The sequence below is a fragment of the Parambassis ranga genome, chromosome 12 (assembly GCF_900634625.1).
Source record: "Parambassis ranga chromosome 12, fParRan2.1, whole genome shotgun sequence".
Lineage (NCBI taxonomy): Eukaryota > Metazoa > Chordata > Actinopteri > Ambassidae > Parambassis > Parambassis ranga.
Window position 1 is genome coordinate 11,221,362 of NC_041032.1, and position 24,894 is coordinate 11,246,255.

Here is a 24,894-nt window from a genome sequence, read left to right on the forward strand (position 1 = left end):
TATATATATATATATATATATATATATAGTATGGGTAGCCTAACATATGCAGCATTATATATATATATATATATATATATATATATATATATATATATATATATATAATGCTGCATATGTTAGGCTTAAGATAAACCCCAGACATTTATTTAAAGGTAGCTGGTCATGGGGAAGCTCTTCTGCATCTAAAATATGTGCAAGCACTGGTGTTATTATAAGCTGAACATGTTTCAATTGGAGGAGACAAAAAAAGAATACATTAATTAAAATCTCATGTTTAAAATATTCTGTGTGCCTCTCCCTGCCTTGCCTAACCCATTCATAGTTTATATGTTATTTTCAGAATGGGTTTTTCTTTTTTTATAAGCTGCAAATTTGACTCCTAAAGCACCCATTTCATTCATCAGCAGAATGCAGCATAAATACTACCTTGGGGTCACTGTGGCTAACTCTGAGGTGTAAGTGCTAACCTTACTGAATTTTGTTGCCTGAGGTGGGATGTCATGTTTGTCAGGTTTCACTCAGGGTTTAGTGTGTTAGCATGGAGGTCAGTGATTTCTGTTCAGTTATGGAGTTTGGATATACATTAGATGCATGCATTTTTATCACACTTCCCCTTATTTTCTGATTAATCTTTTAGTGTACTTTTATAAAAATGCATTCTACAGCAAGACAACTTTTACTTTACAGATAAAGAAGATGCTTTTACAAAATCAGAGAGGACGTGTTCTCAAAACCTCCACATGCTGGAAACAGAAGGTGCTTATGGATGAGAAATTGATACTACATAGCATAGTGGTGAGTCACTGTTGTGCACTGAGGCTTAGCCTTTTGCTTGCTGTTGTTTTGCGGAATTAACCATAATGTCTTATGGCGTGGTATTGCATTTCCTTTATGCAAGCATTGTAAGGTTAGCTGTTATTGACTGCAGGATCTGAGCTGGGGGAGAGAGAAAGAGAGAGATCATACAGGGGAGGAAGCAGGACCTCACAGAAATAATCAAGGTGCAATGCAAAATTAATCTACGATGTTTTTATTTTTTTTGCAGATTTATTCAACATTCTGACGGGATGTGAAGGGATTGCATTGTTTTAATACTTTCTGCAACATATTCATGGCTCAAGGCAGTTACATCCTGAGAAATGCGGCAGGTAACTATCATGAATATCATAGCAGTGTTGTTTTGAATACTTTGCATGTGTTTTGTCTTCTTTATTAGCTGTTATAAAATGAAAACAAACACAAGCTTACAAATAACGAAAGCTCTCCATCATCCATTTATCTTCTAAATACAAATATAATAATTTGAATTGGTATTATTTTAAGTATTTGTTTTACTGTTTTTGCTTATTTGGTAGCTAAAATACTTGGAGGATTGTCTGTGGCTTCAAAAAACCTGCCAAGAGAATGGTCAGGCATTTTGGAGGGAGAGTTGCAGAGTAATTATAGAGTGGGTTTAGTCTATGTAGAGAGACATGCCATTTGGAGAGAAGTGACTCCTGAAAACTGTGTCTACACGACTGGCAAGTACTCCTCAGTCCCTCCTCTTCCTCCCCTTGTGGGACAGGCTCAGAAAGTTTATAGACAAAAACATTTGGAGGTGAAGAAAAGCTACAGACTTGAATAGAAATGTTCAGATGAGCGTTTGTACTGAGGTAAGGAAAAGACATTGTGTAGAGGGATACTTTCGATATGAGTAGTTGTTCCTGTCCAATCTATTTTTTGTTTTGTTACTCTATTCCACTCTTTGTCTAACAGGTCAATGGACTGAAGACTCTGTGCCTAACTATCTGGGGATTGACTGCAGTTATCAGTCAGACTACCTCAAGTGTGTGGACAGTTTCCAGAACGGCACCACCATTAAGCGACTAAGCCTTCGAAGGAGGCCCAGAGTGGCTGTTAATAATGAGGAAAACCCCTCAGCCAACCAGTGGAATTCTGCTGAATCCTTGTCATCATCCCGCAGTGATGATACAAGACGGTTGGGCATGTCCACCACAACCAGAGGAAGACCTCCTCTTCCTCCGTCACATGGTTCCTCATTGGATAACAAATCCTCCAGAAGTGAAGACCCAGTAGCCTCTCAGGTACTCACCGAGTCAAAGCCTCAGCCAGCTGCAAGATCTCTTGTTTTACAAAGACAAAGTCCAGTGATGGAAGGCACCACTGCAGAGACCCACAAACCCTTTACTCAGGAGGTGCTAAGCCAACCTCCACCTCAGCCCTTTCCCCGTCGCCGACTGGCCAGCTTCGGAGGTGTAAGCTCCCCTGGGTCTCTCTCCCCCTTCACTGGTCTGGGTGCATATAATCAAAACAACAATGGCAACAAGCCTGCTGGCACAGGATCCGATATGCAAATCCACCTTAGCTCTTCTCTGGGCAGTAGAGGCAGTACAGGCTGCCTGAGGCTGAGCCCACAGAGCTCTGGTAGAACCACTCCAGTTACAAGTCTTGGCTCCATGCACCTGCAGCATGTCCGTGACCAGATGGTGGTAGCTCTGCAGAGGCTGAAAGAGTTGGAGGAGCAGGTAAAAATCATCCCCATCCTGCAGGTGAAAATCTCAGTGCTACAGGAGGAAAAGAGACAACTGGCTTCTCAGCTTAGGAACCAGAGCGAGAATGAGAATGATGTAATCTGGAAAAGATCATATGGCATGGAAGGGTCTGACATTGAAAACAAAGTGAATGCTGAACTGGAGGAGATGACCGACCTTCAGGAGTTTAGGCAGCTGACAGAAGAGATGCAGGCATTGGAAAGAGCAATCAAAGGTGGACAGCTTCAAGCATGGCATGGAAAAGGCTGTGGCCCTCTGCGTGACAGGGCAATTAAGTCCATTGCAGTTGGAACTGACAGAGTTCCAGAGAAGGAAAACAAATGTGTGTACACTGATCAGATAGAGACACGATCCATTGCAACAGAAGTGTCTGAAGTTCATCTTGGAATTTATGCAGAACAAGAGGCAGAACTGGAAGCCCAACAGCTAATAAATGGTGCCTTGAAGGAAAGAATTAGTCAACTGGAAGCAGAGTTAAAAGAATCAGCTCTCCAGACTGAGCTGACCCGTCTGAAACTGGAGCTTCAGGCCGCAGGAGCAAGAAATCGAGCTGACAAGGCCTGTTTTGCCAGGCCGTCCACAGCAAGCACAGGCTCGGAGGCAAGGCCTCACACTAAGAGCCAGGGGGTGGGTAATCACACAGAGGTCCGAGATGCCAGCACAGGAGAGGCCACAGAGGTGAAATCTGTGTCAGTGTCCTGTGAGCCTAAGATGAAGAATGCGTGCATGGGACCAGATGGACCCATGAGCCAGTGGGAGGTCAGGAAGCGAGTGGAGACCAGGGACAAGGCAGAGGGGATCCAGGTTTTTACAAAGTCACAAGGAGTTGGGACAGAGCTACATGTATGTGATGCAGAGAGCAACACAGAGGTGCTGCTGGAGAATCTGGGGTGTGAGAAAGACAATACACAGTGTTATTCAGTGGCTTGTGGGGACTGTTCTGTTGACGTTACCATATGTGGGGCAAAGGAAATGGTTTCTCAGGCCGTGACCACTGATCCAGTCAGAGGAGTCGATCTGGGAATCATGGTGTCGCCCCAGACAGCTTCCCAACGTACAAACACTGTTTCCAGTTCAGTGTGTCGCTATACCAACACCAGACATGCCTTCAGCACCGACTCCAGCACAAATACGCTGCTCAGCACCCAAGACAAGCACACAAACACGACTAACACCTCTACTCGGACAGTGTGTGTAGGCAACAGGGTCAGAGACATCACATGCACTGCAGAGACCCGTACGATCGGTGTAGGTACTGCAAATTTAGTAGACAGTTTTTCAAGACAAACACCAGCAACAGGGATCAAGGTAACTCGAGACACTGGTGTCGGATTCACAAACATAAATGAGAACTTCCTGGTAGGACTGAAAACTCGAAATATGGCATCTGGACCATCTCATCTCCCTGACCCTATCAAGACAAAGAGCATCGGGGTAGGCGAAGGCAGAATATGTGATTTGTCAGTTTCATCCACTACACCTGTACAGAATTTCCAGCAATCTACACAATTCCAGTGGGACCAGGAGCTGAACCATTACATAGAAAAGATGCAGAGGATCCTTGGGGAGCATGGGGGCCTGCTCACAGAGGACTGCACTAGCAATTACAGCAGCCGTGGAAACAAGAGCTCCATGCTGTTCTGCAATAATAAAGCTGTCGCACAAGGAGGGACAGAAATTCATCGGGTCACTCCTCAACCAACAGGTAATATACTACAGCTCCTATATAAAAATATAAACTTTTATCATCTCAACAGAGTGTATTATGTGTATCATTTCAGACCTGGGTCTTTTAGAAAGCAGTGCAAATTGCCTGAAACATCTGTACACCACAAACATACACCAATAAAACTGTATATCACACCACCTGTGTCTTTGCAGTGTAACCCATTCATTTAAACCTTCTTCCAGATTATCTTTCATGCAGTTATTATGTGTAATGCCATATTTTGGTTCTACTAAAAAACATCTTGTCTTCCTGCAGCCACCAGAGACTTTGAGTCTCCTTTACAAATTTCAAGTGACTCCTCTAAGTGTGACAAAACCACTCCAGAAACCTGTCAACGGGGCGGTAATGATTCAGAGGTGAAAAGAATGATTAAAATCTTAGAGCAGCAGGCATCCTCAACTCTGCAAGGTAATCATGTCTTAAGTTCATCTTTATGAGAAACTCCATAAGAAGACTGCTGAAGTTTAAGAAATATTTTTAGATTAAAAATATTTTACTTTGTAACCACTCCCAAGACCCAGTATAAACTTAAACTAGGTTCAGGGGAAGTGGCAGCCTTTGGCTTGGGGAGCTGACTTTCTGAAGGGAAACACTTGCAATGTGTGGAATGCTGTTTGGTTTTGGATGGCGTCTCGTACCACATAGCAGTTAGTGGCTGAGGGTCTAAAATTGAACATTCGTAGGAGTGTCAAAAAACGCTTTGTAAGAATATCCTGCCTAGACTTATTTAATACATTTTGCTGCAGATTACACTAAATGAATTGTACATGTAAAAAAAAATAAGAATTTGTGTATCTTTGTTTATAGACAGGCCTGTCATTAAGCCTCGGCCTGTAACACAGAAGCAGAATGGTAACCAGTCTTGTAGTAGCAACAGGAAGAGCATGAGGTTTATGAAGGTGGCTACAGGGTATGTATCAGATGTCTGAACCAATCATTTATGTTCATTTATATTTCATGTATTAATGTCTTGTAACTTGTTGTTAGATTGGCCCCCATGTCAACTTATGACCATGAAGATATAAAAAGAAGAGGAAATCAAAAATTAAGAGGCACTTTTCAAGATGGAGTCCAAGCAAGAAAGGGAAAAGATGGCTCCAACAAAGGGTTGAAGGGGTCTGCAAAACTACATACACAAGAGAGGTAATGTAGAAGAAGCCCCACTGAAGCAGCCATGATAAATTGTGAGAGCCCAGCTCTTCTCTAGCTTGAAAGCACACAGAATAACCTATAGAATATCCTTTTTTTCCAGGTGTAATGTAAGTGAACAGATATTTGCTGCTTGTCAAGGGTTAAGGAAGCACTTGAGTGACAACATGACCTTATCCGGCAGAGAATTGGTATGTTTTGTTCACCATACTGTCAGTGTAAAAGCCACTGGGAGTAGATGTGTATGTGTGTGCACATGCACGTTTAATAATATGCATAGGCGTGGAAAAATGCTGGGGAAGGGGGTTTTAAAGTATGCCATTTAAAATGAAATGGCTTGAGAAAAATAGGCTTTCTAAGTGAAGGAGACTTCCTACTTTCACAATAGACAGAGGAGTGGAATTTAAAAGGGACAACCTAGGCCAAAAAAACACTCAATGTACTTTTTTTATAGTGAGTTGTTGCTTTATTATGATGTTTGTGTTCCATGTTTCTATTTTCAAGTCTTTTGGAAGACACTTGATATATAGAAGGCATTTATCAGGATGCTTAAAAACATGGGTGTCTCCTTTTGTCCCCTGCAGCAGGACTGTCTGCACACTCTCCAGCAGGAATGGTTTTTGGTGTCCAGCCACAAGGCGGCTGATCCCGACACCGTAGAGGACTATTTATCTACATTTCAGACCATTTCACCCTCAGTGTTGCGACACGTGGTCAATATGGCTGATGGCAATGGAAACACAGCCCTGCACTACAGCGTTTCTCATTCCAACTTTGGCGTTGTCAAAAAGCTGCTTGATACAGGTACATTAAGATATACAAGATAGATGCATGTAAAACAGGACTCAATCCTCAATGAAATATTAAAATTCTGATGTTTTTAAAGTGAAGAGTAGTAAAATGTCACCAGGCCTGAATAGCCTTTTTGAAAGAGTGTGTGAGGGTTCTTTGATGCTTTTGCACACAGCTGACATTTGGACACCTGTTACCATTAAATAACTAAGGCCATTTATTTTTCTTTTTTCCTCCTGCTCGATTTTGTTTTTCTGCTTCCGCCAATTGACTTCTCAGAGGTGTGTAACGTAAATCGGCAGAACACAGCAGGTTACACGCCCATCATGCTGGCTGCACTGGCCGCTGTGGAAAATCCAGAGAACATGAGAGTGGTGGAGCAGCTTTTCTCAAAAGGAGACGTCAACGCGAAGGCCAGTCAGGTCAGTGTGTTCTCAGGTAATGAGTGAGTGTCCTCCTGTCAGAGGATGTCCCTCCAGATTGTGTCCATTTGCAGTTACTCTCAGGTTATTTTGCACTTTCTTCTTTAAATCAATACCAAGTTAGTATTCATTCTTTATTGTTGAACTTTCTAGAGAAAAGTGCACAGATTTACATGTTGTGGTTATGCAGGCTGCAGAAAACAAGATATAAATATATCTCTAGATCTGAGATGTTTGAGATTATTAACCCTGTGCCTGGTCTAACCCGTACCTTCTGCTGCACAGGCTGGTCAGACCGCTCTCATGCTTGCTGTTAGCCACGGCAGGATGGACATGGTGCAGGCACTCTTGGCACGGGGGGCGCAGGTCAATATCCAGGATGATGAGGGGTCCACAGCGCTGATGTGTGCGAGCGAGCACGGCCACGCTGACATTGTCAAACTACTGCTGGCACAGCCGGAGTGTGATGCCATGCTGTCAGACAGTGTGAGTGCTCTGTGGTGGTGTCGAGCTGAGAACTAGAAGCTTTTTGAATTACATATTACAAATGTCATTTGAATGTGTTAGAGAAACAGTTCTGATCACTTTATTTTCTCAGTTCTTTTTGACTTGTCATGATGTGTATGACATTTCTTGTAAACAGGATGACAGCACAGCCCTCTCCATCGCATTAGAGGCAGGACATAATGACATTGCAGTTCTACTTTATGCTCACGCCAACTTCTACAAAGGACAGATCGGGGTATGTAGATCACATTTTCACAATGAAACTAAATAAACCTTTATTCTATTCTATCAAACATTGTGTTGTGTTTACATCTTTTACCAGGCAGTTGGTCGTCATGGTGGCAAGTCTCCCTCCTGCTCTGGTGGAAGAAATATCTTTGAATGAAGAGATTCCACACAGAACTGAATGGAATCCTATTAATGAGGTGATTCAGTATCAAATCTCCATTTAAAAAAAATCGACTTATTCTTGATCAGTTACAATTTAGAAAGCTTCAATATTGCATATTATGATATAGGGTGTATCATACTGTAATTCATTAGGATCATATATGCATGGCAGAGTATACTACGATTCTATATTCATAATCATTGTATTCTTTTTTCTATGTGCTTCAAATGTCTCATTCTGAGCATATTGTTATACGAAGGGCTTATTTGTAAGTTAAATCTCTTCCTCTATCTCTACTGGTCTAGTAGAAAATTCATAAAGCATGATGTAAAATTGTCATTAAGTCAGCCAAAACTACAATTACAATGCAATAACTCCAGAAGTTTCTTTTTTATAATATTCATGGGAGGTGTTTGATGTTGATGTAAATTAATATTTCAGTAGTCTGCCTTCTTGCTCAGAGTTAGATGAGGCTCTTCTCATATCTGTTTGTTAAACATGAAGCTAGAGCCAGCAGACTGGAAACAGGCTGGTTTGCTGCCAACTTCACCAACCTTGAAGACTTCAGAAAGTCACAGTCTTCGGCCAAGAAACTGTCAAAACTTTGTAAGATGGCAACTTCCCATTTTCACACTTTCACAGTCTGTGCAGAGACCTTAAAAAAGGTACAACGTGGGGAAGCTTAGCGGTGATGGCACGAAGATGTTTAGATGTTTAACTTTGAATACGGCCAGGATAGGTATTTCCACCTGTGTCTGGGGTTTATAAAAAGCTATGGTAATCACTGCTAATCTGGGATCCCTTTGACTTGTGTCTCGGTGGTCATTGTTTACAGTTCAACCTTTAAGGTGTTTGCCTGACAAATGTGAATACATTTCTCCCTTTTCTAGTAGTTTTATATCACATTTCTTTCTTATAAAGACAGAAAAGTCCAATATGGACATTAGGTGCTACTTGCTAGCTATCAAAGAACATCAGCACCTTGATCTGATTGGATTGTTCATCCAATAACCTGCCAAAATTTCTTTCAAAAGTGTCCATCCTTTCCAGATTTCAGGAAAGATCACCTACTGGCTGCACTACAAACTAAAAACCTGGCTTCTTTTACCAATATCTTCATAAAGAATCAGTCAGCTGCTTGCTAGCTTCATTTTTAATCCAAACGGTTGAACTGCTCCTCTAAGTGGCTTTTGTATTCTGATGGATAGTTTTGGCTGTGAGAAAGGTTGGACGGCCCTTTGGTGTGGTCTGTGAAACATTCCTTTACATCAGTTACACCTTTATAAATGCAATTTAGTGAAATTAATGCAACATACACGCTCTTGTATTTTTATTCTCTGCCTGTGGAATGTCTGAATTTTCTCACCGTTCCTTCAAGAAGTATGTTTCTTAACTTTGTGTCTTGAAAATGTTCAACCATTTAAAGAACGTTATTGTTTGTGTCTGGCAGACAGCTGTTTTATTCACCCTGACTCTGTTCTGAAATGCTCCACCTCACCAGGTATTGCTCTCTGTGCTTATCCTGTCCCTGCTTCTGTTTGGTAATTCTTTCTGAGAGCCTCCATTGCTTATTTTAGGCTAAGATCCTACAAGGCGTTTTAAATTTTAACCACCATATCAGAAGGACGGCTGTAAAGGACAGATTTATTAGTTAGCTTTGTGACCTAACAGACTGCACATCCCAGATGGGGTACATGATCGAAGTATTATTAGCTACACTCCTGTTTGCACTGCTGCAGCTTTGAATGAGACATAATCATATATCAAACATTCAGAGTAACCTGCCCCCTGCAGTTCCGGCTGTTTTAATGAAAACAGAATTTAATTTTGTGGCTGAGAGACAATTATTGTTCAATTTGAAATAAGCGCACTGGTTGTTAAAAATTCAATTGTTTCTCAATTTTGATATGTGCAAAACCTGCCCCTACATCTCTGTCCTTTGTCTTCTGCATATACCCCCCCCCCCCCCCCGATTTTACATTTACATCTACTTTCAGGAGCCTTTGATGGTGGCACTTAGGTGCAGAAGATAAAAATAATAAAAAAATAAAACATCCACAAGGGGACGAGGTATAAAATTATGTTGTCATTCCACGCCACATCCCTCCACCACACTCTCTGCTTCCCCCCAGCGTGCCACTGCATCCCATTCCTGAGAGCCTGCGTGTTTGTGTGTGAGTGAGGACTCTGACTCATTTCCCAGAAACAGCAATAAAATACAATGATATACAAGGTCCACCATCAAAATTTGCTGTTGCCATGGTAACAGTCAGCAGTGTTGAGCAAGTGGTTCTTGGGAACATAATTGTGAAATGAAATCTTTATTTCACTGAGCTTTGCCAATCCTGTTGTTTAATGTACTTTATTAATGGAGTGGAAACGTCACAATGCCTTTTTTTTTTTTTTTTTTTTTTTTTTTTTTTTTAAGAATGGATGCTGATGTCATTTATATTATACAGATTTACAGAACAGCAGTAATTGTATGCAGTTTTGTTTCTCTGTATGCTGGCACAGTACCTCTGCATCCATTACAGTATGCTGGATGTTTCTCCTGACTTGTGATTAATTGCCTTATAATTTTTCAGCATATATTCGTCACATTCTGTGCTCCACAATATGGGCTTATACTGTAAACATGACTGTTAAGCCCTGACTTGGCATGGAAGAGGCTTCACAGTAAGTCAAATGTGTCACCGTACATTTAGAACAGTCTGAGTTTGCTCCATGGCTGAAAAATAACACATCTGCAGTTCCTCAAATGGCCACTGGAAGCGGGCTCTAATTAAAGTCAACTTCCGTAGGCCAGTAATAGTGAAATAAATAATAAATACAATAAATATCCAACTTCACAGCAGAAATAAACATGGGATTACCTTCAGCTGTTGATGGTCTGAGCTCCACACCATGCTTACAGTCAGGTAATGTTAAGATGTCACTGTCAATGTGAGTAATGCTGGTAGTTTGTGGATCAGTTATTAATAATAATAATAATAATATGCTGGTGATTATTGTTTCCTTCATGCCCAAAACTGTCCAAAACCATCAGACATGGGTGTTCTTGTTTAGAGCCTCTTGTTTAGATTGAAGACATGTGTATAATAATGTGCTTTTATTTTTGTTGTATTTGATCCAGTTTGTTAAAAGCAACGATGTCCAGCTTCATTTATGCTATGAAAATTAAAAAAAAAACTTCCCTTTGCCAAAAGGGCCTTGACCAGCTGCTAGAAGCCTGCTCTGCCTTCCCTGTGTGGCCTGAAAGCAGAGCCAGGACTGCCTGTTTAACTCATGTGCATCATGATTTTCTTTCCATTTCCACTGAATTCCTTTTGGGGCAGCTCAGGTCCTGCAGCTGCCAAGTTCCTTTATTATACAAAAGGATGGTGCTCTGTCATTGTAGTCCTTGTTTTTTTTTTTTATAAAAAGCAACAGAATCTGCTTCTAACATGCTGTTTACCAGAAAAGAAAATGGATTCACAGAAACCAGATGTTGCTTGTAACTGGGAGGGGGAAAAACTCTCCCTGCAATTGTTACAGCTCAGCAGCTCAGTGTTGCAGTGATTTTTTTTCTCCTCTTGGCAGAAGAATTAAGTGTAATCTGAGTCAATATTTAGACATTAATCAGCCTGCTGGAATTTTAAGGGCTGCACATACAGACGGTGTTCTCTCACTGTGAACCATGAATGTCCATGTTACATGACGCGTGATGGTCAATAGGCTGTAAAAAAATAGGGCTAAAAATTAAAGAAATAAAAATGGACCCGATAACTTTAACAGCGGGGTAGGAAGAGGAGGAAAAAAAACGTCTGGCAACAGTCGATATTAAAAACATGCAGAGGGAGACAAGCTCGGGGCCTTCCAGAGTCAGGAAAAGGACTTCGGAGAGCTGCAGACAGGAGATGGGTATGGCATTTGTATTTTCCCCCAGCCCATTGATTTGTATATGAAAACATAGCGCTTTTATTCTCCCCCCTTCTGGGCTCTGCTTCTGAGTGATCAGCTGATGAAGAGACTAGCAGCTCGCCGCTATGCTGGCTTGCTAATTCTCTCCCCCACAGCTGCAGCCGATCCTGATAGCCAGCCTGCAGATTGCAGTCAGGTAAATATCCTCCTCCATGTCTTTCTTCTCAGGCGCAGGATTCAGCCAGGGGACATCGCATGGGAAGAGATGGATAAAATGTGTGTGAGTGAGTGAGTGTGTGTGTGTGTGTGTGTGTGCGCGCGCCAGGGAAAGAGAGCGACTGTGAGTTTATTCGTGTGTGTGTGTGTGTGAGTAAGTGCAGGGAGAGAGGGAGTGTGTAGGTGTGTGTTGTAACAGATGAGAGGGAATCTTTGCCAGATTAGTCAGGGAAGAGGCAGGCTTGTTAGGAGATAGCACAGGCATGGAGCAGCATCACATGCACACCCTGACACCCTTCCACTCACACATGCACAGTCAATCAGGCAGCTCTCAGCTGTGTTATACATCTTTGAGGATTACCCTCTATCCCTCCAGTATTCCGCTGGAACGATTGCAGCCCCTTAGAGAGGGAGAGAGAGGGAGAGTAGCGGGGCTTTCAAAGCCTGTAGGCTGCATTTGAGCCGAGCGATGATGAGCAGGATTGCTGTTGTTGTCTCCTGTAACTCAGTTCTCTGCCATGTCTCTCTTGTCTTTTTTTTTTTGAGTGGAAGTCGCATATTTTTCTGGGGGGATGGAGAGGGGAGGGGAGGGTTGTTATTATTTGTCAGTATGCATGTGTGAAGGCTAAAGAATTTCAGCTCTCTTGTCCTTGAGAAATTCATTTTCACAAGTGCATGCACAATGTGTGAAAGCTGTATGACTGAGGCATCAGTATTCTGTTCGGACTGGACAGCATGCCTCCTCTGTTTCCTCCCTCTTCTCTCCTCCAGCCTGGCTGCTGCCTCTGCTGCTGCTGCCGCTGCTGCTGCAAGAGCTGCTCTTGCTGCATGCACACTCATGTTTCTGGCCTCTAATTGCCTTTGTGGGAAATACAATGGTTGCTGCAGATATTAGAAAAGGGGCGATGAAATGGTTGCAGCAGACATCCCTGTTAAACAGGCAAATGTACATTGTCATTTGTGTGTGTGCGTGTGTGTACATTAAGAATATAGGAAATATGGATTCGTATCTGCTGCCTGTGAGGAAGCGGATTCTTCAAATTTATCAGCATTCATTGTGTGTTTCTGAGAATCTGCATGTAACATCAAAGCCTGCAGATAAAATAAAATCTGTCCTAAATTTGCAGACGGCACAGCCCATGTAAATTATGATGCTGTTGTAATAAATAAATAAATAAACCCTGATTCATTTGAATACAAAAACCACACTCTTATCACTGGAAATGCTTAAACTCCAGCCAGCACTACTAGTTAGGATAAGAAGTCAGAGGAAGACTTATCTTTCATTTAACGGTACAGGCTTTATCTGTTTCATCCTCCTTATACTTTCCCTCCTTTATAAGTTTGAGTGTGTGTGTTAGATTTCCCCCCTCACCCACCCACCCATGCGTTGCTTCCTGTTCCTGCAGCCTGAGGCAGGAGAGAACGGTTCCCTGCTGGAGGACATGGAAGAGGACATCAGCCTAAAGAAGCGTAAAGGCGAGCATCACGGTGAGAAGGAGCTACAGGCTGGGCAGGAAACTGGAGAGAAGGTCAAAAGGAAGCGAGGGCGCCCGCCGGCTGAGAAACTGCCGCCAAATCCACCAGAACTCACCAGGACACTCAACATGCTGGTGGACATGGTCATCAACTATAAGGACGGGTGAGGCAGCAGCTGTGAAGACATCAGATGATAGTACATGAAAAAAAATCACTATAACCAATGTAATGACAGGCATCTGTTACAGTAAAACATGACACAAGGGTGAACATGCTAATTGTCAAATCTCTTTCTTTGGTCACTCCTGGACCTCTTTGCCCCTTCAGCTCAGTCACAAGCTCCAACCACTGTTGGTGCTGACTTTGAATAGATTAAGATGCAACACACCAGGAAATAAAATAAAAGGAATCCATGCTCCAATGTAATTTACATTCAATGTAAAGAGGCGCAGCATGGGTGGAGACAGAAGTCCTTTTTATTAGTCACATACATAATAATAACCTGGCTCAGTGTGAACTGTGGCATGATATGTAACTGTAACATGGACCATATATGACCTGGTTGTAAATGTCACCCACATTGAATTTTTTTTTAATATGCTTGGATTACATAAAACCTTTTATTTTTCTTCCAGGTTGGGAAGACAGATCAGCAAAGGCTTTGTGCAGCTTCCCTCTAAGAAGGAGGTACCCGAGTACTACGAGCTGATCCGAAAGCCTGTGGACTTCCGAAGGATCAGGGTACGTGTCCTCTTCACTTTGATGCAATCCAACACAGGGACATGAAACATAAGCAGATATTGTTCTGTATTAAGACATTCATTTTGGTAAACTCTGAATTACATGGCAATTAGTACGTAGTCTTGTGCCAAATGTGGTACATGAGTCATATTTGACATGCACTGTATGGGCACGGCCACAGGTCGGCACTAGATTGAAAGATACATTATTAAGCCCTGAGGGGATATTCAGGTATCCAGTAGCAACAACATAGGAACAGACTGCATAGCATGCATAAGTGTATAAACATAAATAAAAGCAAATTAGTGTATGATAATTTGCATTGGTTGTTTCAAAGGCTGAGGAAAACCAAGACACACACTCCTGCATGAGAAAAGGAAGTCAGTGTAGACAACTGAGAAAAAAATTAGGCTGTTTAAACAAACAAATACCTTTTCAGTATGTATGCTAAGCTAAGCTAACCAGCTGCAAGATCCTCTTCAATATAAAGCTCTAGATTTTAGCTGAAAATAAACATATATGTCTATCAATAAAGTGTTGGACTCCAAAGTTCTGGCTTGGACGAATGCTGTATTATATAGTTCATTAATTATGAATTGATTTCTTTATTAGTCACATGTGTTAATTATTTATCATTACCCTCTGCTTTCCCAGGAGCGTGTGCGTAATCATAAGTACAGAAGTGTGGGGGATTTGGAAAAGGATGTGTTCCTCCTGTGCCACAACGCTCAGACTTACAACCTGGAGGGATCTCAGGTGAACCCGGAGGAATTCTTTTATTTGCAGGCAACAAAATTAGTTTTCGCAGTCTTCATTCTGTCATGTCACTTGTTAATAAGTATGAACAATGACAAAAGCCCTATATGCTCCAACTATATCTGTGTGTGTGTCGTCCTGTAGATCTATGAAGATTCGATTGTCATCAAGTCTGTGTTTGAGAGCGCCAGACAGAGAATCGTCACAGATGAGGAACAGAAAGAGGCGGTTGGTGCCAGCCACAGCGATAATGGCGCTGGAGCCGAAGACCAATTTGTTCCATCAGCAGGTGAGGACTCTTTTTTCCTTTTTTTTTTTCAAGTGACCAAATTTGAATCATCTCTGTATTAAACTTGCCCTTTATTTTCTGTTTTGTCTCCAGTGAAACCATTAGCTGTTCAGATGGAAAAGGGACCTAAGGAGGAGAAAAGCAGAAACACCATGGCTAAGAAGCTTCACAGCAATTTAGACAGTGATGAGGATCTAGAAGACAACACCACAAAAGATGAGGGCTGAAGTGAAGGGCCCTCCGTCCCTTTTTTTGTATTCCCGTCCACGTCTTTTCTCTGCCACATCCCTTTTCATTGTTTTCTTAATTTTCTAATTATAAAAAAGGTCACTGAAAATAAAGGAACAATCAAAGAGAGGCACTTATGGAACAATGCTTCTTTTTTTAACCCTTTTAGATGACTCACAACATTCAAACCAACCCTTGCTGCACATAGTGCTGTTCTCTTCATTTAGCTGGTCGTTTGCAATAATTATCATTTACGTTCTATCTGCTTTAGTCTCTGTGATCGCTTCTGCAGATATGATGTAAAACACCAGTTTTCACTGACTGTTTTTATTAATCAATATATTTGATTGTATGAAATGCCTTCATATGTCTTTGGAGCATGATATGTATCTCTCTCCAGGGGAGGAGCGCCCACTGAAGTTGTTTGTGATGTGTTCAGAGCTGCAGAACTGAAGCACACAGGAGGGACTTTTTAACCAAGCGAAGACACTGTAAATTTGTTTCATATCTCTGAATGTGATTTTAGAGATGATACATCTTTGATTAAAAAAAAACAAAAAAAGTGTGTAAAACACATAATGTAAGACGCCTCTTTCTGATGGAGTAAGTTTGGGTCTCACCAAGGGTTAAACATTTGTATCCCTTGTGCTACAGTATATTCGCATATTGTACAGTTTGTGTCAAAAGTAACTAAAAAAAAGATTAATTTCATTTACTCTCCTCTTTGATGGGGAGGATGGAAGACATCATTGTTAAGACAATCCCTTGAAACATGTATCACTTAAACAGTTGCAAAATAAATTTTACCAAAAGTCCATTTGGTTGTTGATTAATTTTTTGCTATTGAATTACTACAGAATAAAGAATAAAGTAACTCACACTACTGTCATTATTTCCTTTGAGTAATATTTTAACGCATGTAAGCTGCATCTGCCAATAGGTGGTGCAAGAGAGCTGTTTATAGATCTGCATAGTTGTGGTTCCTGCAGCTGTGTCACTTTCTATTTGTATCATCTTTTTTCCGTACATATTCAAAAATTACAAAAGATTTGAAGTTCAGTCCAAGCTGTAAATCTGTTTCTTTAAAAATCTTGAGTTTATAAATAGATTATCCAAGCTGCCATAAAGCCTGTCCATGTGTGTGCTCCCAAATACTGACATTTGAATTTTCATCTGTCATCTGCCTCATGTATATATTCTCCATGATAACTGCTACATAGGTCCTACGTCAAAGGGCCCCATCTGTGCCACTGCCACTGCCAAACTGTGCCCACCCACCCACCTCTCTATTGAAGGCTTTCAGTTGTATGTCAGATGGGTTAAATGGCGAAAATAAGAAAAAAATAAGTGAGACATCTAACATATGGCCATGGAAGCCTTTCCCCCTCATCACATGTTATAAGTTTACTGTAATATTTAATAATCAGTCTAGAGACGCATAGCAACAAAGGGAATCCCGGTTTAATGAAGAAAAAATCTATAATAGGCATGTACGCCTAAGTGCCATCAACCCCGTTTACACTCTTTCTCATCAAAGACAACAGCCAATGTTATTAGTTTTTTAGTCCAGTAAGAAACTATGGATTCCTGTCAAACAGAAGATTGAATCCATTTAGAGTTAATGAACATCCTCAAAACCCAGCATGTGTGTGTGGAATTGCATTCTGGGAATGTTTTTCTTCAAGTTAATTATCCTGTGTGTTTAGCTTCACACAGGATAATTGAAAAGCAAAAAAATGAGTATTAAAAACACAGAATGATTCCTTTAAAAAACTTTTGACCACTAGAAAACTAGAAAACTTCCTCCAAATCAATTCATTTCAGCCACATCTTAAATGCATTAGCTCGCCACTGTTTTGCTAAAGCAACGGCAGCATAGAGACGATTAGTATGCAGAGATAACAGACTGTGAATGGACTCTAATGTTTGCATTAAAATTCAGCCTATAAGGCCATAAATGAATTCTTGAGTGGTGTATATGTATCATATAAAGACATGGCATCGATTTTACACACATCTAAAGTACAAAACAGCCACTCCACAACTCAGGACTTAAGACTTGGTGTCATGGCTCATAAAGGAAAACCCACTAACATGCTCAATTAATACATTAAATATCATTAAATAACCAATAATTTAACAATAGAGATGTTTTTTTTTAAAAACTTGTTCTGCAGAAATCATCCTGTACCTCTTTGTTGTCTGAACTTCACAGATGTAGACAGTGAGACACACAACGCACCCAGGTGTGCTTTAGTCGCCAGCTTTTTGACAGACAAGGGCGACATCTGAGATTTCACATGCAGCGGCTCATTATTGCGTTGCTGTCAGACAGCCGACTCACAAGTCTGAAGGACGGAGGATCCTTGAGTGTCTTTCGTAACACTGAAACAATGTGAGTATTTTAATATTCTACTTTGCTTCCCTTGCTATGGTGCGTCTGGGTAAAAGTTGTCCAAAAAACAAAATGGCACAGAAGCTTGTTGCAGATTGGAGAAGTTAAACATTAGAGTTATTATTTTGCATTATAAGCCAAGTTGTAGAACTACCTGTTTTTAAAGTGGACTTTAATGCACATTTTTCCTTTTCAACGTTGGCAAAAAACATGCTAATGCTAATTAATTTAGTTTGAACAAATGCTACATCTCTTACCTCGTAATTTAATGCACATTAGCATGCTGAAAGCAGAGGCATACGTACATTATAAACAGCTGAACATTAGCATGTTAGAATGTGTTTTTAGCATATTAGCATTATTGTGCAGCTGTGACACATGGAATAATTTCAGAAACAATATGTGGCGGTTAATGATGATAAACAACAAATAAAGTAAAAGGGACACACCATAGGGCAGGACATCATCCTCATCATCATCATCATCATCATCATCATCGGTATCATCATCTTTTTTTAGTTATTGGAAGCCCACATGTATATACAGAAATCCCTTGATAATTCCAAGCCAATATACTGTGTTCCAATGACATGCTAATCAATTTACATCCTCCTTAACATTTAATGAATTGCAAATTGTCAAAAGTAAAAGCTTCTCACAGATGTTTAGGGATTATCGGCGTCCTCAGTGTAAACCAGCTAAAAGGTGTGGGGCTTACTTACAGTAAATAGCTCTGGGAAACAAAGCGGCACGTATGTGGTCTTGATGAAAATCTCACCTGAAATGACACGTAAACCTAATGGACGGGCATGGACAGAGATATTGCTGATGGTAGCCATCAATAATGGCTTTTTGAGATTAGTGGGTCCACGAGGTGACTTTAATCTGTTGAGAAGACAATCCATTTACAATTTTCCCATTGGACGAAGATTTAATAGATAGTTAGGGCAGCCCACGGCATTCACTAATTACCTGTAATATCACTTCATTACATTTGATACCATTGATTTCTCACTGTCAGTGCTGGAAGGAAACAAAAATATGGTTTGTATGTAAAAATAAACACAACACAATTATAATCGTCCAAATCCTCTCAGGGCCAACCATTGCTATATAATACGTCCAAGGCAATATAACAGACAACATGTTATATCTGTGTTTTCTGTGCACTGAAACATGCACAATGAGCTTGACAGAAGAAACATTACAGATACAGCAGTGTGGGGGCGTGAAGTCAATTAATTGATTTTTTTCCCACCCCTCTGCTGCACACACAATTTAAATTAAATGAATGATCTTAGACACATGTTGACAGTAGTTCTGTTTCATAGACGCACCACTTTTAATTTAATAGATTATTTTAAACCACACAACAAATGAAAATAGCATGGAGGAAACATATTTACACTCCTACATGCCCACTTTTTAGAGCTAATCCATGCAATATAGTTATGATGTCATACTATCTTAAAGCTTAGTGATTATTTCAGGAAGCCTAACCCTAACCCTTTATATGATCTATGTTTTTAAGAATGTAACTGTGTTCTGTTCATATTCTTGTTTATCCTCCCTGAATGGTCAGATCTGTTAACTTGCATGTTTGCATGTTTACAGATCTGACCATTTTTTTTACATGTTTACCCACACAGTCTTAGAGTATGGAATGCATTTTTAAACAAGCAGCTGAGCTGTGAATCACCAGGGCTAGTGATCATCCTCTGTGTTAACAAGGCAAATGTAAAGGTGACCTGTTATCTCTTCTCCAGTTTCGATCTGTCTCAGAGGCATCACAGAGAGCCCTTACTGGCTCTTCATCACAGTTTTACAGTATAGAGAATGTCCTCCGAGGGTTAATTATTATTAATCTGTGAATAATCTAGCCAAACTCCTCCTTTAGAAACATAGTAGCGCCAAGGCGTCTAATCGTCTGAATACATTCATACCGTAATATACTGCATTATTTTCCATGAATTCAAACATACAGTTGGAATTCACAGACTCTATTATATTTGTAATAGCAGAAGAAATATGTCACTGTTGCCATGGACCCTAACTGTAAAATTAACCCTAACCCTTATCCTAGAATTATTAATTTCCCGCTAAATAAGCAGTAAAGGTCAGAGGTCAGAAGTCAGGTTATGATCTCAGGCCTTTCCTAATACTGCATTTAAACATAACACATTATAACCAGAGGCAGAAGGATTGGATGTAATTAATGAGAACTACCAAGAACATGGGAAAAACATAATTTATTATCTTATCTTTCATTTTAAAAAAATACATTCCAATACATTTACAGATGCACGGTTAACAGTCACATAAAGAGCACAACTTCAGGCCTGTCGAACATAATGGCTCTTTTATTTTTTTGTTTGTTTTGTTTTTGGTCCAACTCCAAGAGTGCTGTCCCATCTGGATGAAAGCTGATATAGTGTTCAGGATTTAAATGAGTTTTATTTTGGTCTGTGTTTATTCCCTTTGATCCATCTATTCATGTCTTCTGGCTTTGGCTACAAAGTGCAATGATGAGCTTTGTAAACACCACACGGATGATCTGTATCCAACTGAAACAAAACAAACCTGTGTTTGCAGAAAAAAAACCTTTGTTAATATAAGGATCCCCTAGTGGCCATTAGGTGAACTGCAAGCAGTATTGCGCCGTTATCAAATTCCTTTTTAGTTTTTCAGCCACTGTTTACTAAATGTTAGTGATGATAAAGTTTGACTGTTAGATAAATCCTTTAGTTCACATAGAAATTCTTACACATAGAACTTTAAAATTATGTTAATTTACAAACATACATTACGCCCCCCCCCCACTCTCTTTAACCACCACTAAACGTGCAAACACAATCCCGTCTGCTCCATACCATTATCAGTGTGAAAACAATAAATAAATACATAAAAAAACGAATAAATAAATGGGCACAATCATGTACTGAAGCATACACTTATCATAAATGTAGAAATACATCAAATAAGAGCGCACAAGGTTTTTTACTAACTACATTTGCATCATAATATCATATAATATCTATCACTCCTTTGTTGTAGTGCAGAAACAAATGGCTGACATACAGTCTGTTCTGTAGAAGTGAGGGTTTGAAAGGTTATTAAACATTACATATTAATAGGTTTGTTTGATGAAGACTCACCCCCACCCTTTCACGCTAAGTGTACCCTCTTTATGCACTCTATATTGCCTCATCATTATGCATGTGTGCATGTGTATTCCCTCAGAATCTCTGTAACCTCTGTAACCAGTTGATGCTGTGCTTCACTTGCCAAGTCCCTATAGTAATAATAAATATAACGTTTCTATTGATAGTCTTTCATATCTCATAGCAGAGACAAGGAGTGAGTGCATATGGATTCTTTCCAAACTAGTTCACAGACCTTTTTTCCTGCCACTGCATGTCAAAGCTGTCAGTCCAGTATCCACTAGAGGAAGCTGAGAAACTCCCATCACCACCACCTTGCATTTCAACCTGTCTTATTCTAAAAAATCCCAGATTAGAGACATTAAAAACTTCACGGAATAATATTCAATTTACTCTTTTCATAAGAGCTGGATAGAGCTGTGCCACTGTGCACTGAATCTCACGGATATTACATCATCTGCAAAAATAAGCTGTAACAGCAAGTACCACAGTTGGATAAATACTACATTTAATGAACAACAAGAGCCCATGAAGCCCTGAACACACAATATTAACCTTCAAAATAACAATCCAGAATATGTATTTCCTCATACGTGCCACACACGGTGTAGTATGTATGAGTTTGTTTGGCGTTGCTGCCCTCCTTTTGTGTTTCTGACAAAGTAACTCCTCAGAGAGAGCATGCAGTACATGTTGTTACCATGGTTACCACAGATGATACCACCATCAGCCACTGTCCTTTTAAGGACAACGACATTAAAGACAATAAGGATGTTTTTTTTTGTCCAAAACATTGTACAGATTGAGGTCTTTGTCATAAAATATTCACAATAGTATTCAAAATTACAACAGATGTTGCAGAGCTTTAAAGTACATTCATATGCAACAAACATGAAAATCAGTCTTCATTGTCTTCAAAAATTTAAAACATGGTTCGCAAGTAAAAGTGAAACATGGTGCACATTTTCAGTCTAAATCTGGGACACCTTTTCCAAGTCCTCCATGATCAGGTCCTGTTCCTTAATATCACCTTTACCACCCAGGCACTCTCCCTCATGACATGAACATGTCCCATTTCCCACCAGCATTGATCCAACTCTCGAGCCCGACCTGCTGACAACGGCGGGCTGGACGGGGACCACGGCGTTACCGCGAATCCGATTTGAGTAGGTCCTCTGGCGCACAATTTCAGCAGAGCACAGCTGGAATTTGAATGCAGCCTGAAAACCTCGGCGGAAGTTCTCATTGAAGAACCCGTAGATGATGGGGTTGACGCTGCTGTTGAAGAAGGCCAGCCAGTGAGCTAAGGGGTAAACATAGATGTTAATGACACGGTACTGGTGCTCTGTCAGGCTGGCGTAGTCGCTCAGCATCATCAGTGTCCACAGAGGCAGCCATGACAAGATGAAGAGCAGGGCTACAATCAGCAGCATCATTATCACCCTCTTCTTCTTCCTTGAAACTGTATGGCGACCCTCTATGTTCAGTTTGTTGTTGCCGCTGCTGTCTCCAGATTCATTCCTGCTGTGCCTCATTGGAGGGATAGTGGTCTTGAAGAGGGTGAAACCGATACGGGCATACATGATGACAATGAGGCTAAGAGGAGCAAGGTAGATGTTAGTGAAGAGGACAGTCGTGTAGACTTTCCTCATCTCCTGGTTGGGCCAATTTTCCCGACACCAGTAGAAGGGACGCGTGTCGTTGTTGTGCCCGAGGACTATTCTCACCCTCTGCTCCTTTGTGACCTGGAGCATGACCCCCGAGGGACACATAATGGAAACAGCCAGGACCCATATGATAATAATGATTAACTTTGAAGTGGTGATTGTCAGCTTCTGCTTAAAAGGGTAGACAATGCAGCGGAACCTGATGCGAAAGGAATCGAGGAGAGGTTTAAAGTTTAATACAAACCACACATCTATGTACGGTACACAAACTGCAGCAATGGGTCAACACCTCACCTGTCAACAGCTATTGCCACTAGAGTGAACACAGATGCTGACACAGATATTCCTTGAACCATCCCACTTAGTTTACACACAACACTTCCAAATGGCCATCCTGCATGAAAGGAAAAACAATGTATTTTGTTGTATCTTTATACTCTTATACTCTGTACTTAACTGCATTTAATGTAACTTGATACCTCTGGCACAAGAATTTCCTTCGGGATTAATAAAGTTTTATCTTATCTTATCTTATCTTATTTTATCTTATCTTATCTGCATGAAATGGATCAATTTAATACAACACATGCAGAGTAAACCCCATCTGTACCTGTTATAATGTTGTCCACCAGCGTGGTTGGCATGCAAAAGATTCCGACCAGCAGGTCGCTGATTGCCAGGTTGAGAATGAACAGGTTGGTGACAGTGCGCATGTTCTTGCTGCGCAGCACAATAAAACAGACCACACTGTTTCCCACCATGCACACCAGGAAGATCAGCAGATAGGAGACAGTGAAGACTGCTGCCACAGAGGGCTTGTGCAGATAGAAGTCTACATAGGTGATGTTCTGGTGGGTCAAAGGGTTTTCCTGCAATCTGGAGGAATTAGACGGGTTCAGGTCGTCCCAGGTGGTGTTGAGAATAGGATTCTGGGTCATGGTTGATATCTGGGTCTAAGAGACAGAAACACAGACAGAGATATGTGCAGCCCTCTAGATATGGCATGTGTTCTGAGTCCTTCCAGGGGGGAAGCACAATCCCAAAGACCAGTAGAGAAAAAAATCAGTTGGTAATTACATAAAACAACTGAGGCCCCCCTAGAAATCAATACTCCCATTCTTGTGCCTTTTGATTGTTGTAAGTAGGTTGATTCAGTCAAGAGCATGATCCTTCACACACTCCACTGGGTTATAACAGGCAGTGTAATTGCTGGAATGGTGAGTGGCTAAATCAAACCAATCATTCAAAATACAACAGATAGATTTTTTGGGAAAGTTTCTTGCTGCAGGAAAGTTATCCGCTGCCTGACAGCTGAAAATGGACATGTCAGTCTTTCATGCGTGAAAAATCATTTTCAGTGGTAGAACAGCCCAAATCAGGCCGACACAGGCAAAGCCAGGTCCTGAATTAATATTTACTAAATAAGTAACAAATACATTCACACAGTCAAGCTGTTATAAACAGTTAGCCTTTCTTTTTTGGAAGAAATCATAGGTTACTCTGAGTCAATTTTGCTTCATTGTTCTTCTTGTAACAATAACATGGATGATTGAAAATAATCAATTGATACTACTATACACATTATTTTTCGAGACACAATTAAGAGTCTGAAAGCTTCTATCTGCAGTCAAAGACACCTCTTTCAGAAGTCTACAATGCATCTAAAATTCTGTATTTCCAACCTATTCTTTCACTTTTTAAAAAAATAATTGCACTCATAAAGGTGATGATGTTTAAAAGGAATAATTCTATTCTACAACATGTTTTCTTACCTTACAGGAAACAGTATTTTAATTGGATTCCTCCCCTTTGTCCTCACAGATGGTGTACACATCCATGTGATGGAAATTCCTCTCACTCAGAGCAAACAGTTACACGCTCTTATCCCAACATTAGAGCCTGTGCATCCGCTCAGCACGCCTGCCAGGCAGAGACTGCTCCAGCACTTATAGATGACAGAGAGCAGACGAGATTCACTTGGGGGTGATGAGCTTGGGGGGGGGGGGCTGGGTCTGGGAGCAGCTGGAGGCGTTGTGAATTTTATATACATGTCTGCTACACTATCCACATTGCAAATGAGGGGCAAAGGTTGGCCATCAGAACCGACTCAGACACCTGTTTTCTTTGGCATTGATGCAGGTGAATCACAACCTTCTTGTGATTAGTGTCAGTCCTCCACCTCCTCAGCGCTCACCCATACAGTGATCAGGTCCTCTTGCATGAATCACTTTTTACACCTTTACACCAGCTTTCCTTGACTAGAGAGATTGCCAGGGTGCACGGAAGTCTCTGCGGGTGAATAAGGCTTAATTAGACGTGAATTACTTGTGTGTATTGGCTGCAATGATTTCAACAATAATGCACAAACACATTACCAGAAGTCTTTCCTTAGAATGTAACAGCTGAGAGATGATAAGCAGATGGATGAGATATATCAAAGGTCAAAGCTAACTGAGGGAGAGGTGAGAAAAAAAGGTGAGAACTGACTGTGTGAGGCGATATCTGACCAATCTGTAG

General features: G+C 40.8%; 3 protein-coding genes across 6 annotated transcripts; 2 read left to right on the forward strand and 1 right to left on the reverse strand.

Annotated features, from left to right (window-relative positions):
• Window positions 1–723: 723 nt before the first annotated feature.
• LOC114444209 (KN motif and ankyrin repeat domain-containing protein 1-like) lies at window positions 724–9,792 on the forward strand. Of its 2 annotated transcripts, none has more exons than XM_028418661.1 (12): window positions 724–798; window positions 1,049–1,151; window positions 1,759–4,260; window positions 4,540–4,692; window positions 5,092–5,194; window positions 5,272–5,427; window positions 5,537–5,624; window positions 6,018–6,237; window positions 6,505–6,647; window positions 6,933–7,133; window positions 7,291–7,389; window positions 7,477–9,792. In XM_028418661.1, the coding sequence occupies exons 2-12, from the start codon at window positions 1,115–1,117 to the stop codon at window positions 7,537–7,539; spliced, it is 3,765 nt and encodes a 1,254-aa protein (XP_028274462.1). In that variant the 5' UTR covers window positions 724–798; window positions 1,049–1,114; the 3' UTR covers window positions 7,540–9,792. The 2 variants fall into 2 exon arrangements, with proteins under 2 accessions (XP_028274462.1, XP_028274463.1); XM_028418662.1 differs by having other exon boundaries at window positions 6,021–6,237.
• A 1,420-nt stretch (window positions 9,793–11,212) lies between these two features.
• Window positions 11,213–15,283, forward strand: LOC114443898 (probable global transcription activator SNF2L2). 3 transcript variants are annotated; one of them, XM_028418253.1, is made up of 7 exons: window positions 11,213–11,445; window positions 11,543–11,641; window positions 13,071–13,303; window positions 13,776–13,881; window positions 14,536–14,637; window positions 14,782–14,926; window positions 15,020–15,283. In XM_028418253.1, the coding sequence occupies exons 2-7, from the start codon at window positions 11,546–11,548 to the stop codon at window positions 15,151–15,153; spliced, it is 816 nt and encodes a 271-aa protein (XP_028274054.1). In that variant the 5' UTR covers window positions 11,213–11,445; window positions 11,543–11,545; the 3' UTR covers window positions 15,154–15,283. The 3 variants fall into 3 exon arrangements, with proteins under 3 accessions (XP_028274054.1, XP_028274053.1, XP_028274055.1); XM_028418252.1 differs by having other exon boundaries at window positions 11,601–11,641; XM_028418254.1 differs by lacking the exon at window positions 11,543–11,641.
• Window positions 15,284–21,681: 6,398 nt separating this feature from the next.
• Window positions 21,682–24,281, reverse strand: LOC114443861 (neuropeptide FF receptor 2). Its single transcript, XM_028418207.1, has 4 exons — window positions 24,150–24,281; window positions 22,988–23,330; window positions 22,672–22,771; window positions 21,682–22,576 (listed from the first exon to the last, which is right to left on the reverse strand). The coding sequence occupies exons 2-4, from the start codon at window positions 23,313–23,315 to the stop codon at window positions 21,682–21,684; spliced, it is 1,323 nt and encodes a 440-aa protein (XP_028274008.1). The 5' UTR covers window positions 23,316–23,330; window positions 24,150–24,281.
• Between the last annotated feature and the right edge of the window lie 613 nt (window positions 24,282–24,894).

Bases quoted from the DNA above. Each gene is read 5' to 3' on its own strand.
- LOC114444209 (XM_028418661.1), top strand. From the start codon at position 1,115: ATGGCTCAAGGCAGTTACATCCTGAGAAATGCGGCAG. The intron at 6,238-6,504 runs GTACATTAAGAT...TTGACTTCTCAG, and splicing joins CAAAAAGCTGCTTGATACAG to AGGTGTGTAACGTAAATCGG. The intron at 7,134-7,290 runs GTGAGTGCTCTG...TCTTGTAAACAG, and splicing joins ATGCCATGCTGTCAGACAGT to GATGACAGCACAGCCCTCTC.
- LOC114443898 (XM_028418252.1), top strand. From the start codon at position 11,373: ATGCAGAGGGAGACAAGCTCGGGGCCTTCCAGAGTCAGGAAAAGGACT. The intron at 11,446-11,600 runs GTATGGCATTTG...TCTCCCCCACAG, and splicing joins GAGCTGCAGACAGGAGATGG to CTGCAGCCGATCCTGATAGC. The intron at 11,642-13,070 runs GTAAATATCCTC...CTGTTCCTGCAG, and splicing joins AGCCTGCAGATTGCAGTCAG to CCTGAGGCAGGAGAGAACGG.
- LOC114443861 (XM_028418207.1), bottom strand. From the start codon at position 23,315: ATGACCCAGAATCCTATTCTCAACACCACCTGGGACGACCTGAACCCG. The intron at 22,772-22,987 runs GTACAGATGGGG...CCTTTCATGCAG, and splicing joins GGTGGACAACATTATAACAG to GATGGCCATTTGGAAGTGTT. The intron at 22,577-22,671 runs GTGAGGTGTTGA...CTTTCGCATCAG, and splicing joins GTGGCAATAGCTGTTGACAG to GTTCCGCTGCATTGTCTACC.